General features: G+C 53.5%; 1 protein-coding gene across 1 annotated transcript in view; it reads left to right on the top strand.

Moving 5' to 3' along the window:
• LOC128270978 (serine protease filzig) overlaps positions 1-14,175 on the top strand; it is a 49,414-nt gene that overhangs the window by 13,609 nt on the left and 21,630 nt on the right. The window contains exon 2 of the mRNA XM_053008408.1: positions 443-596. Coding sequence (XP_052864368.1) covers positions 443-596 — 154 coding nt within the window. The remainder of the gene's footprint in view (positions 1-442; positions 597-14,175) is intronic.

The following is a 14,175-nucleotide window of genomic DNA, read 5'->3' as shown; positions in this document are numbered from 1 at the left end:
GAATCAACGTTGTACGTGCGCTGGCCCAACTCGGATTCAGCTTGAAATCTGCAACTAATTACGCTCCACTTCGAACCGACTTTGGCATCCTCTCGACACCGTCTCGTGTAGGGATCGTCCTGACGGTCGGTTATCAGCAGCGTGTCGCCGGTCGGTCGGTGGCACGATTCTGTCTCCAATTAGCCCCGGTTGGGGTCCAGTTCCGGAGCTACAGCATAATGTCGGCGCGGTCCCGCAGCAAAGTAGCAGCGAAAAAACCTTGAAACCATTATGCTAATGCCTCGTCTATGACCTTTGCCTCGTACTCGTTTACTTTTTACTAACTCGTGATAGACTCATTAGACACTCAGCGAGTCCGGAGTCAGAGTCGGAGTCGGAGCCAGAGTTTCGGTAGTTCGGTTCAGTAGTTAACGCAAACGTCTTCTTATTTCTCGCGTTGCAGATGTCCAGCGCAGATCGTCGCCGTCGGGGGAGATGGAACCGGCATCCATCCGGGCCATCCAGCACACCGTTCGTTACCTCCCTTGCCGTGCTGAGCGTCGCCAGTGCGCTGTTCTCGTCCACCTACAGCAGTCCCGTGTTCCCGTTTACGTCGTGTAAGTACGGCCGGACTGCCGAAAAATGTCACTCTACCCGGGCCGGGCCGTAATGAATATTCATGTTCACCGTGGCGTTTGCGTGTTAAACTCGCGGACCCGGAATGGCCGATTTTCGGCCACATCGTTGCAGTTGCGAAGATAGTAGAACTGTTCTGTGAGCTCCCGTTACAATCGAGCCACATCACGTTCAGCGGCTGATGACTGACTCCCGATTGGTCCCGAACGGCATTTCGTAATATTTTATTGCAATAGTAAAATCTCAACTAGAGCGTGATTCGTAAACATCGTGGCACGCGAGGCACGGTCCAACTCGACTAGTGCCGAATTTTAAACTTACACACACCACAGAGAGGTGGCCACCTCAGTGAGGTGGTACCGAGGGGAACAATAGTGCTGCCACAAACGGCGCATAAACGGCCAAGAACCGTTAGGAAACAGTTTCTTCTGGGCGGGGGTTCCTGATGGGTTCCGTTGGTCCGGCGACCGTCCGGCGGACAGACAGACTGGGCTCTGGACCCCGTGGGTCCAGCCTGGCAGCGTCACGCATCGCATTAGTAAGCCGAAAGCCGCAAACCGGTACTCGCGTGGAGGAGCGAAAGTGAGCGTTTCCCGTACTGCGGTCACCGGGTCCGGCCACTTCCTGGCCGTACGATTATTACGGAACTCGCCGCCCGCCATAATGCGGTACCGTTCTGGGGGTAGTGTTTTTATTTATTTGGTGGTTCCCGTTTTGTTTCTTTTTTTTTGGTTAGTACACGCGCCGTTCCTTTGATCCCCGTGTCGTCGTTCCACGTGGGGTGCGTTATTGAACCCCCGCTGGTTCTCCCGCGACGCGTGCCTCCCGATCTTCCGGGCGGCTGGTCGATGCCGGTGGAATAATAACCATCTGACAGCGGTTTATCGACCTGTCTCGAGGGGGTGGTGTCAGAGGTCTTTCGTACCCAGTGAACAATTTTGAGTGACCGAGGTACCCCTCCGCCTGAGGAAGGGATGAGGAAGGCTGAAATGAGTGAGCTCGAACGCCCCTCTGCCTGCGGCGAAGACGAGAGGGGGCGGGCGCGACGCTCGCTGCAGTGAGCAGGCCGGCTCATGAGGGTCCGCTCGTGGGCAGCGGCGGAAAAGAGCGGAGGAAACCACGAGAGGAGGGAGTTTCACGCGCGAGCTTGTGGGTTTAAATTACCTGGAGAGGGAAGGGCGGAAGGGCCGAGACGCGAAGCGACCGCGAGCAAGTGGAAGACGAACGAATGAAAGAAAGAAAAAGGCCGCTCCATAGGAAAGTAGGCAAATCAGCGGCCCGGACAGTCGAAAAGACCAGGTGGAAAATCAAAATTACACACGAAAAAACCATTACCGATTCCGTCTGTTGACACTATCGCGACCGCGGACCACGAAGCTGGATTTCACTGTCACCGCCGCATTAGTCTGAGACGCGCTATCGACGGCCCACCGCACTATCGGCCGCGGTTAATGGTGAAAACGACAGTTAAAAGTAACATGCTTGTGTGCTTCGTATTTTCCCCCCCTTTTTTTGAGGGCCCCTTGTTTTCTACCCAAGAAAGTGATAGATTTTAATGGCCATTGACGACTCGGAATCGACGACGGGACCGCGTTCCGACCGCCGGACTAAGACAAATGGGTCATTTCTTTCTCGCCAAACGTGTGAGCCACTTTCGCGGGTTTAGAATTAGTTTTCTGACCAAATGCTACGCCTGGCACCCCTATTAAATCAGTCAAAACACTTTACGGCTGACAGGTTAACCAACGTTCCGTCCAATTTTTGCGTGCCAAGCCATCCGTGCTTTCGTCTATCATTTTGACATTTCTCTGACGTTGGCGCGAGAAATTTGGTAATTCACCGCAAGACGGGCGCGCGACCATTTTTTGGGCCGGTGGGACCATCGTTAAAAAAGGGCCAAGTGAAATTAGCCCGACTCGACGCCGTGCTCGAGCACGTTTCTTTCAATTTTCCGGAAATCAAGATGCTACACGACTTTCGTGGCTCGAGCGCGATCGAAGAAAGGCCGCGATCGAGGCGTGAGGCGTGAGCGAGCCACCGACCACGCTTCCCGGAAGAACCGGAACCGACGCCAAAGGCCCATTACGAAGCGTGTCAAGTGAACGCAGCTCGCACATGTGACGCTCCGGATTCACGGAGTGGCCGGTCGGAAAGTGAAACTAGCTACTTGTCGTGCGCTCGTGCACTCCTCCACTCGCGGGCCGCGCCACCAGCTAAAAGCCCTTCGCCCAGAAGGACGATCGGTTCTGTAAGAAAAGCGGGTTTTTGTCTTTCTCAAGTGCAACTTTCCCAACATCTTCAGCGGCAGCGGCTTGTGGAATTTCGAGAGAAGGTAAAGGTTTCGGAAGATCTTCTAGCGAACGAAACCGATCGTAAAAGCGAACCAAGCCAAGGATGATGAACGCTTTCTCTGAATGGGAACGGAATGTGTCACTTTGGGTTGCGTAGCACACCGAAATTCTGATCACAGCCAATAAATGGTGTTTATTCATAAGTGGACCGAAGACCACAGATCGTATCAAGTTTATTGCATTACCCGTTCGGTGTACCATTTTGGGGTATCAACACTTGCCGTTATTAGACGATCGGCTCTTTTGCGGGTCTCACCGATGTGGTGTCTATGAGAGGAAAATACCACTCCAACCGCTACTGAGGAGGCCTCTGAGAGCGATTCGCGAAATGTGTTCCCCCAATCATCAACACTCCGAGCGGGTCTCAATTAGCGATCCAATTTTCCACCATCGAAATTCGTTTAAGATCTACCCGGCGCGTATCGGCGGGTATCGATGCTCTCGATCGATATCCTCGCCCACTAAACCGGTATTTACATTTGTGCGTTTATGCTCCACCTAAAGTGTGGCCCCGGAATGTTTGGCGGGCGGCTGAAATCGATTGCGAAATATTTGGAACGGAGCGAATTCGTAGCATGACGCGTATTATGAAACGTGAACTAATTTCGAATTCTTGTTCAATATTCTAGCGTTCCAATTTTTGTGAACTTGAGCTAGCCCGGGGCATGTCATCGAACCGTGTGCGGTAGCATAACATCGCTGGCCGATGAAAAACAAACGATGCTGGTTCCACTATGGCGCCAGCGCTAGATGCACTTCTAGTGTGCCACTCGACGCATTCCCAAAAGGTAAAAGGTTCAGCGGCGAAAGTAAATATTTGCATACAGCGCAAAGGGTGCGCGGGCGCGATTCGATGTTGTTGATGCAAATTTATCACAAATAATACCCCCGCACACACACACACAGGTGAGGGCCGTTATCGGTGCATCGCACACCGGGCGCACCACATTGCACCGGATGCACTGGGTGCGCTCCTTTATGGCCAACCCGCTAACCACCGATGGCTTTCGATTTTTATGTTTATGCTTCTTCTCTTTGTGCGCCCCGGGAGTCATTGCCAGCGCATACTTCTAGCCAACCGGGGGGTGGCCACAATGGTGGCAAGCATTTTCCCAGGTGCAAGCATTGCATTTGCATTGGCCATTGGTTTGCGGTTCCCTGTGTAGGACCCACCAGACACAAAGACGCGTGAGTATTTACTTCACACCTCTTCGCAGCAAATACTTTTCCGGCGAAGCGGCGTGCAGTTGGTCGTCGGGATGATGTGCCCGGTTACGTTTAATTTAAAGCCCAGCAGCGCACTTTCGAAGACGCAAAAGTCGCATATGCATTTGTGAAAATTTGCATTAAGGAGCACCGTTTAGCGTTATTTTCGCCAGCTTCGGGGTTGATCCAAAAAATGTTCCACTTGCGGACGAAACGAAAACCCCGCGGAGAAAATGGTTTGTCCACATCGAATCGAAAGCTGAGCGCATGTCGCGTGGAGGAAACATTTATGGGTAATTGAAATCTCAAACAGAAAGACAACAAGCTGCCGGCTGACGGTCCGGGGCCGGGGGCCGGTGAAAACGACGGCCAATGGTTGACAATAAAAGTCAAACAATGTCGCCGTCATTACCTGTCAAATGGTCACATTTTCTACGACACCGCGCGCGGGAGTTCAGCATCTCGCGAACCCTGTCCCGCGAGCGTGACCAACTGAAGGAAAGGGATGAAGCCGTGTCGGTTTCGGAATAATGTTATTAGCCGAACCGATGGGACGCCTGAAAGGGAAAGTACATTCGATTCCCGCCGGACGTTCCCGCGACGAAGGTAATGTGTTTCCGTGTAACATTGAGGGGGGGCACTACGCGCACGATGGCCACTTGAGGTCGTTTTCCTTTTTTGTGAGTATGGAAACCACACTCGACATCTCGGTCCGGTGTTTTATGCGTTTTCGTTGGGCAGCATTCAAATGACACTCTCGGCATGTGGGTTTGGAATCGGAACAAATTCCAGCCGCCGTCGTCCCACGCAGAAGAGTCAGAATCGGACATCGGGTCCAACGGAACCGGAGTGAGGAAACTCGTTCTACGATCGGCGTATTCTGCACCCCCCCACCAGGTTAACGGATCGAAAAAACGGTACACTTTCTCCCGCGCGCGCTGCATGCTGCACACAACCTACATCGCACCGACCGGAGTCGGTTCGGTTTGTATGCACTGAAAAACGGTTCAATTGACTCCAATCCATCCCGACTGGCTGGTGGGCTGGTGGGCTGGAGCTGGAGCTCGCTTTTCCATTTCCCGGCGAGCGGTGGCGGCACTCGTTGGGGCAGAAAATTCCCGCATTTTCCTGCCGTTTATGCACCACACACGGGGGCGACACATACGGGCAGGCGTCATTGTCGTAAATATAAACGCCAACATTCGCAGTCACCGTGCCTAACGAACATGGTTCGTTTAATTCGGATGGGTTTGGGTTAATATGTTGGGTGGTACGTCGGAGCTAATGTTGCGAGGCCGAAGGTTGGTTTTGGAAGAGAAAATCTGCGACCAAGAAGAATGAGAGTATAAATTTAAGAAACGCGTTCGAGTGTGCACACGGGCTGGCACATGCGCCGGGTACGGTCATAAATCGGCAGAACACGGCGCAACATCGGCGCACGATGTGCCAGCGAATCGATCACGATCGGCGAAACGCAATATAGGGCACTGGTTCACGGCGTGTGCATCCTGGCAGACAGCGTTCGTTGCGAATGGCCGCACATCGTCGCCGGGTGAGGATCAGTTTCATCGATTGGGCCGTTTGATAGAAGCTGCAAAGGTTTCGTTAATCTTGCCAATGCCAATCGAATCGAATATCATTACCAATATTTTGCATGATGGTAAAATAAATAAAAGGAAATAAATCATTTATGAAACATTTAAACAGCAGTTTGGCTATGAATCATTGGAGAATAACTTCGCACATTCATGAGTTCATTATTGGCCCTTTTGGCTAAAGAAATACGTGGTGTGTTAAAAAATATCACTAATTTTGTTGTTTGTTTTTCAAAAATTATTTATTTATTTATTTATTCATGAATATTCATGAACAAAGTAATTCCCAACAGATATTATAAGTATACTTGTGCCAACGTTTTTTTTCCAATCCTCGAAGCACTTCAAAACGGATTTTTTTTTACCTTGTTCAGCTCCTCCTCCGATTCCGTCTTTATCTCTTCTATCGGAGCGTAGCATTTTTCTTCAAAAAAATCACAGAAGACCACATCTGGGAAATACGGTAGCTGTGGCATCATTAGTGTGTCCTTTTTGGATCTTCGCGCACAAGCAACGATCTGATCATGGTGCAAAATCCAATTTTTGTTTTTCCACAAATCCGTGCTATCCTGTGTTATGTTCCATTAAAATAGATAGGTTAAATAACGTTAAAAATCGCGATCGGAGAACCGTAGAAAATGATTAATATTAAATAAAATTCTACAATAACAAATAGCGATAACTAATTAAATTCAATAAAAACATTATTGAAACTGTTTGCTTTAAAAATGAAAAGTGAAATAGAAACCATATAATTAACCTGCAATTTCACATTCCCGTGTCCTGAGTGCCCGAATGAGAAAATTTTAATTATTTCAAGTTACAAAGCCTGCGCCAAGTTGTTTCGAACGACTCAAGCTACAGCTCAGACGTCTTCAAACGTATCCACCACGGCTCATCACATTATGCTGAGTTTCCCGCACGAAAACCATCCCGCAATTGGGATATGTTTTCCCCACAAAATCCGAAATGATGAAAAATCGAACCCAAACAACTCCAAGAGCGGATGAAGTGTTACCTTTCTCCTGCTCATTAAACCGTGTCCCCTGCGTGGAACAACCGAGCAGAGGCCCCTCGAGCTACTTCCGATGTCTGCCTGCTGCCACACTTGAAGCCACACGCCAAGGACAGTATCCAGCCAGCTATTCAGGACGAGTCGGGGTGCAGTATGCAGGTCCCTCGGAACACGGAAGTGACAATCGGCACGGTCGGCGATCGGTGATCGAGTTTCCTCAAGTGGCTCCGGCTCCGGAGAGCCACTACCGCCTCTAAGAGACTCCCGCCGAGGAACCGACGAGAGAGAGAGGCGCCAAGCTCGATCGTTAGAAGACGCGGCCCGGGCCTGAAGAGCGAGCTTTCTCTCTGTGGCCGTCGTCTGAGAGCTTTCGTGCCGTATCCGCAGCGGCTTCTAATGATTTGTTGTGTATATATGTTGCGCGATCGCGATCGCTAGTTCCTAGTTCCTTCGCGATCGGTGCAACGCCAACAACCCCGCGCGCAGCGTCTCGCCAACGGGACATCGCAACATCGGCGAGGGCGCAACAACAATCACGGCGCGGCGCACCGGAGAAAGCGAGCCGATCGTGCGTCGGTGATCGTGCGCAACCGAAAAGGACGGAGTGTGTCGAGCCGGGCCAGAGCAAGACGGCCAACGGGCGGGAGTGCGAGTCCGCCGATCGGGCGCAGTGGGCGCAAGGGAGAGAAGAGAAGAGAAAGCGACCGACAAAACTGGAAACGGACCGCGCGCCCCGGCGGATCCGCGCCAGAGTGCCAGAGTTGCGTCGTGTGCACCGACCATTCCGTCGAGAGACGCGCAAGCGCAACGTGCCCAACCGTCCGTCGTCTTCGCCGTCGCCGTCGTGACGCGAGAACCGCCGGAACCGAGCGGACCAAGTCCAAGTGCTACTTTCTTTTTCGCGGCTCTTGCCAAACAACGCCACTGTTCGAATCGCTGTTGGGGTGGAAGTGTAAATCCGCGAGAAGAGGATCCGAGAAACTTTCTCGGCCGGTGGCTCGATCGTTGTGCTTTACCACCACGCGTTTCCCCGTGTGTGTTCTTGTTTCGTGCCCGCTCGCACAGTGCAAAGGCCCACGGAGGCCGCGAGTGACTTGAACGGTCGCGTCAGCGAGGAACGCGTCCTTCACGCGTGCGGCACTGTGGTTCTGGAGTGAGTGAGGATCAGTCGGCGCCCGTTCCGGAAGAAACGCACAGCGTGGGGCCACTGAACTCTCCCGCCCCCCCGTCCGCGGGTCGATCTAGAAGGAACTGAGACAGGAAGATCGCCCGCCCGAGCGGCGGCTGGCGTAACGAGGGGCCCGCGAGATCGCTCTCGCACGCGTTAGGGAAAGTTCAAGGTTCTCTTTCCTTGGAATCTTCGGGGTGAAAGTGACGAGCACGAACGCGGACCGCGGACCAGACGAACGAAGGCCGCCCGCAGCAGCCACCGCCATCGCACTTACTTTCCGGTGCATCCGGATAAGGCTTTTGGTCCGCGCAACGCCCTGACCGGAATCACGTTTCGGGTCGCTTATTGCGCACTGTTTGAGGCGGGGTCAGTCCCTGTCAATTAACTGCCACTTGAGAACCGCGTCTCGAGAAGTGCCTCTTCGAGTGTTAATATCCCCGCCTTATCTCGCCTTACTCTCCGGGAGATCGGTTTCGTCTAGTCGCGTTTTGTCGGAGTGTTGCTTTGTTCGCCGTCTCCCCGCGCCAGAGTGCCCGAGTGTGACAGCCGGCATCGGTCGGCTGGTCGGAAGGTTAAGGAGGGCGAACGGGCGATGGCGAACCACGCACGCTGGACGGCTGCCGGCCGGCAGCAGACAGGCACCCGGCTGCGGCTGCTCCGGCAACTCCGGCCACTCCTGGCGATCACCATCATCATCAGCACCGTGGTTGGAATCGCGACCGTAAATGGGTTAAGTTCAACAGGTGAACGAGGTAAGCACGTGACGGACGATCGCAGGTGCGGTATCGAGCCCGAAAACCGGTCCTCCGGCCTCGCCGGGTCTGGTCGGGATTCGGGCGTTTGATGTTCGATGGCGCTGGACCAGCTGGTGAATTTTGTTCGAATTTAGGCGCGGAGAGGCCCGTAGCAAAACGGCACCGTTAGCGGTGCGAGGAAAGCTAATTTCGCGGGTCGGGTCGAACACAAATGGGACGGAATTAGCGTCCACTTTGGGGGGGGGGGACTGTTTTAAAAATTGCATAAATATATCAACGACAAAGCCTACCTTCGATAAGCTCCTAACTGATGCGATTGTGGCGATCACCATCAGGCAATCCTGTTTCCATATTCAGCTATTCAATTAACAAAACCTTTCGCTAGGTCACCGAGACGGGACAAACATTTCGCATGTGGAGCATAGATTAAATAAATTTGGGCGTCTCCGCTCTCAAGTCAGCGCCCCTCGGTCTCACAAACGAGCATTCCGCTCTGTTTGCCATTGGCACCCTTTATGGAACCGGCAGGCGAGCATGCCCTACTGACCGTGACTCAATCACCGCGGATCGGCGGATCAAAATTGCGGAAACGACAACCTAACCGTGCCAAACCGTGTGCCCGTGGCTGAAGAGCCAGCCACCAGCACGATAATCCGCGATCGCCCGGCGGCCGATCGGGGACGAATGGTGCCCCGCCATCAGTGCGCCATTTGTCTGCCGCGATAATTATGATATTATACAACAGCGCACCAGAGCACCAGAGCTGGAGCTGGAGCTGGTCTTGCACATCACGGTCGGTCGGGCGAACGATAGATCGATCGTTCGCCAAGGATAATTATCATCGCTGCCGCTCGTTCGCGGCTTTCCCCGTCCACCTATTTAGATCACGCTCGCAAGCTAAATGCTGCCGGTGAACAAGTCCACCTAATGGCCGGATCGATCGGTGTGTTACGAACGACGCGCTCACGTGCCATAATTGATGCCGCATGCAGTCGATCGGGTTCCCATCAACTCAAGCACCGCAAAACAGGAAGCGAGAGCAACATTTTTCAAACGGCGCAGGATCAGGGCGAGCTGTGGCCCTACTTAGTCGCAGTCTTCACGCAGCGTTACGGCCGCGAGAAGGAGGTTATCTGGCAGCATCGCTCGCGCATCGTGGATGCGCTTTCCGATCCGATCCATCATTTCAGGCGTCCGTCCGTCCAAACAAACTCGCTGGCTCCCTGGCTGGCTGGCTGCTGGTTGCTCCAGAAAGCGACACAGAAAGCCCGGCGCGCCGTGTGGCCGTGTTTACCCAGCCTGGCTCCCCGTCTCCCCCGTTCCCCCGGACCACTCCGTCCGGGGTAATTAATCACAAGCGCTCATCGGTTGCGCTTTCTTTTTCGTGCCTACTTTTAATTATCGCCATTATTCGGATCACCTGAATCAATTTATGTAACGGAGTGCTGCTGCTGCTGTTGCGTTCCTCAGGCAGGCAGGCAGGCAGGCTCCGGACACAAAACCAGTGCCATAAAATTGGCCCCCTGTCGGCGGCGGTGGCAGCGGTTCTGCGTAACCAAGGCCAAGGCCCAACCGAGCTCCCGATATTCGGTCACGAATCGATCCGCTGCAGTTTTCACGCTCCGCCACAAACCTCGACTACCAATACCCGGGGTCCAGTTTTTGGTCATGGGAAAGCATATCACCAGTACCAGCGAGGGCCACAGCGCTTCTGTCCCAACGCGGTCCCGATCCGCGCGGGAAAGATCATTTCTCCGGTAATTGTTTGGGTTTGATTAGAAATTGATTGCCACTCGGACTCGGCCAGAATTCGGTGACCTAATCTGATTTTTTTCCGGTTTTTTCATCCACTTTTTTACGTAATGGAACCGCGCGTGGTAATGGAAACCGAGCCACCGAGCCGAAGATCGGATCTCCACCATCATCATCGCGTCGCTCGGCCCAGGCTCGGGGCGCGTAGACTCGGGGGCTGTATTCAAACCGGCCAGTGGCGGCCAAAAAAAGGCAACAAAAAACGGCAGGGTGAACTCGGGGGGTGGACTCCCGGACAGCGATTGCATCTTACTTCCAAACTCCGGTCTCCGGTTTGGCCTCTAAAGCGGCCCTCTGAGCCGAACCATCTGCCGGCGGAGTGTGGACCGTATTTAGCCCTTTTTTGGCGGGGCGGAGGGAAGCCTCCGGGATAGGTTAATTATGTTGTCTGGGGGTCAAGGTTTGACCGGCCACCGGTGGCCAATGTGTGAGAACGGCGCCCGATAGCATCGGGCGCCGGGATTCCTATCGGGCGCAGCGTGTGTCGTGAGAACGTTGGCCAGGCACGGGTAATTGAGTGAGTACAGTCCGCCACCACCACCACCCCCGGTTCCCCGTCGGTACCCTTCAAACCATTCGAATCGATCCATTCGATTGGACCGCAGTCCGGAGACCGGATCAGGCGCGCCAGAAGGTACTACGCCGGTTGCCGCCACCGAAAAGTAGGTCTCGGTGTCGAGTTGAAAACGATTTTTGTGATTTTTTCGTCGGTGTCCGTGTTTGGTGCTTCTTCGTCTTCTTCTTCGTTTGTTCGGGTCTCTACAATCGATGCGCACCGCCGCCGCCGCCGACGGTCGAAATGGCACAAATCATTTGAAATTAAGATAGGGAATTGGGAGTTCATAGCTCTATCATTTTTTTTTTCTGAGCGTTGCTTGCCGATTTGCTGTGGAATGCGCGGGAAATTGGCAATGGAAACCGGGCGGGTCGTGCCATCGGCCCCCGGCCGGATCCCTGGTGAAAGGATTGAAAAGCACTTCTGTTTAGCTATGTTGTCTCGATTCGATTTGGTAGAAACGAAGAGCTCGATTATGTAAATGGTGTTAGGAGCATTCCATCGGCGAAACGGGAGCAAATGGCGGTCAAGGTGCGTACGCAATGCGATGACAGATCGACGGTGCGATTCGTAGGCAGCTAGCTGCTTTGATCCTTTGATCGGTCAAACTCACGGAAATGCGCTATTTTATGGTCCATTAAGGTGAGCCTTTAATACCTCAATTAACGGTGTCTGGTGAACCAACGATTGAAGTGTCCATAAAATAATTAGAGGCTTTTGGCCCGAAACCATCGCCCGATAGTTAGCCGATAATAGATGATCGTCAATTTGCTGACCCTCAGGCTGGCCGAACAATCAATCATTAGCTACTGCTGCGCGGCTTTTAAAACAAGGGCCGATCGTGAAGGAGTCCCAGGCATTCCGACCACTCCCAGAGCGCCATTCTTCCGAAGGGCACCCCGAAGGCTATGTTTGAGAGTGATAAATCATCACAATCGGGTGAAATCTCAATCAAAGTACAACCATTACGATCGCACTCGGGGCAACAACAACGAAAAACAATAGAAACGATTAAAACTCACACCGCGAGCGCCGCGACACAATGTCCACTAATCGGGCTGGCGCGCGCGCCTTTCGGGTGAGATCTTCGGTGGCGGTCACCACGGCAACGCCGGGCGTGCATCATAAATCATTCATCAATAAATCATCCTCCACTTTCGCCCGTTCCCAGCATCCCGCGGTTAACGGGCTCAAATGAGTCACTGATTACCCTACTTAGAGGCCATTTTCACCGACGGCTGCTCCGATCACGGGACCGCCAGGCCAGCCACAGATTACACGCGCCATCAGCCTGCCATCAAAATGAAGCTGTAACTGTCAACTTGTTCCGGGGGCGGAGTGCCCGTGTTCCGCGGTTAGATTCCCGAGAGCTTGGGGCGGCGGGATGCGCGGATCTAGGTCGGGACACATGTCGGTGACCGTTTCCTTCGCGAACGGGTTCTTATCAGCCCGTCCCGACGTCTATTTGCGCACTAACCGACCGACCGACCGCAGCATGCAGGGAAACCGTTACTTGGCAGAATGTATCTACTGTTAGAATATCTGGACCGGCGGTCGCCGGCGACCACCTGAAGGATGTTATCAATTAGTGCCGGGCCGGGCTGGGTCGGACCGCTCGATCTTCAGCAGACCGGAAATTGCGCATCTACGCCCCGTAACCAGATCCTGAGGGCGCTGGCTGCCACGGCGCTCCTGTGTCTTCTACATTCTTGTTGTCGTTGTCGGGTGGCTATCTGCTATTTCCGCAAGTGTCCCCCGGGAGTCGAGCAAAATTAACGCAGCACGAATTACAACGGTACCCCGAGCGGCCTGGGCCTGATTGTGTGTGCCGCTGACAGGACGGTCCAGGAGCTCAGAAGAGGCTTAGTTCGAGTTCGCGAAGTGGCTTTTTAAAATTCCAAGAGTGACCCGTTAGAAAGACTCCATATGCCTCAAGCTTCGAACCGACCACACTCTTCAAGCCAGTAACTTGACCGTTCGTTTGATCGTTTAAATCGATTCGATTATTATCGAATTAATGAATGTTTGGTGAGCTCCGTGCAGATCGCAGGTTCCTGCATCCGATTGACAGCAGAATGCAATGACATCAAAATTAAACGGCCACAAAAAACGACACAACATGCGGTGACGGCGCCGACCGTGACACCAACTTTCTATCTGCCAACCTACCGCTACCGCCATTGAATTGTTTGCTGCCGAACGATTGGTGGCCATTCCGTGTGTGTGTGTGCCACGCGGTTCACCTGAGTTCACTTTCACATTTTACATACATCGCCGCGGACCGCTGGAAAGGGATTCTCCGTTCGCGACGACCACCAAATCCTTGCCGGGGCCGGGGCGATGCAAAAGAAGGAACGTTCCGAGGAAGAGAGAGCGACCCGTCACGAACCGTACCGGAACCACCGGGGAGCCCCGGAGGTCCCGCGTTTGGGCACCGACCACCGACCGGTTGGTGGCTGTGTGTAAATATAATTCGATAAACATACAGTTCAACTCACTTTCATCGTTCTTATTGACACACCGAACGCCGTTCACTTTCGGTTCCGTCGCAGGAAGTGCCAACTGGCCCGGGCCGAACCATCCGCAGCCGGTTCCAGCGGGCGGGCGGCACTTTGGAGGATTTACACCACGCAAACCCTCGTCATGCTTATATGCACACGAGCCTGTTCGAGGGGTCTCTCTAATCCCCGTGGACCAGCTGACATGCGTCATCCCCAGCGATCCTCCGCCTGCATTCCACATCGAAGTGAAAGCCACGGATGACGACGACCAAATGGGAATGACACTTTTGGCACCAGGAATCGCGAACTATGTTGCCGCGATTCTCGCCACGGAACCGCCGAGAAACGCGTCCGTGGCGGCTAAAATATGAAACGATTCGCCCGGGCTCGGTTCCGGTTCACCGGCCCCATTTGCATAGCCGGATCCTGATTCGCCGAGGATCACATTTCAATATTTGACACATAAATGACCAGCCAATGGGCGAATGGCGGGCTGCAAAACGGTCGCGTTCAACGGTGCATAACGGTTCATAAATCTGCGGTTTGTGTGGTGACCATTTGCACAAGAATGGCCCCTGTCAGAGGTGCTTACAGAAAG

Source organism: Anopheles cruzii, chromosome 3, assembly GCF_943734635.1.
Source record: "Anopheles cruzii chromosome 3, idAnoCruzAS_RS32_06, whole genome shotgun sequence".
In the NCBI taxonomy this organism is placed as follows: Eukaryota; Metazoa; Arthropoda; class Insecta; order Diptera; family Culicidae; genus Anopheles; species Anopheles cruzii.
The sequence above is the reverse complement of the archived record's forward strand: the minus strand, read 5'-3'. Positions and strand labels throughout refer to the sequence as shown.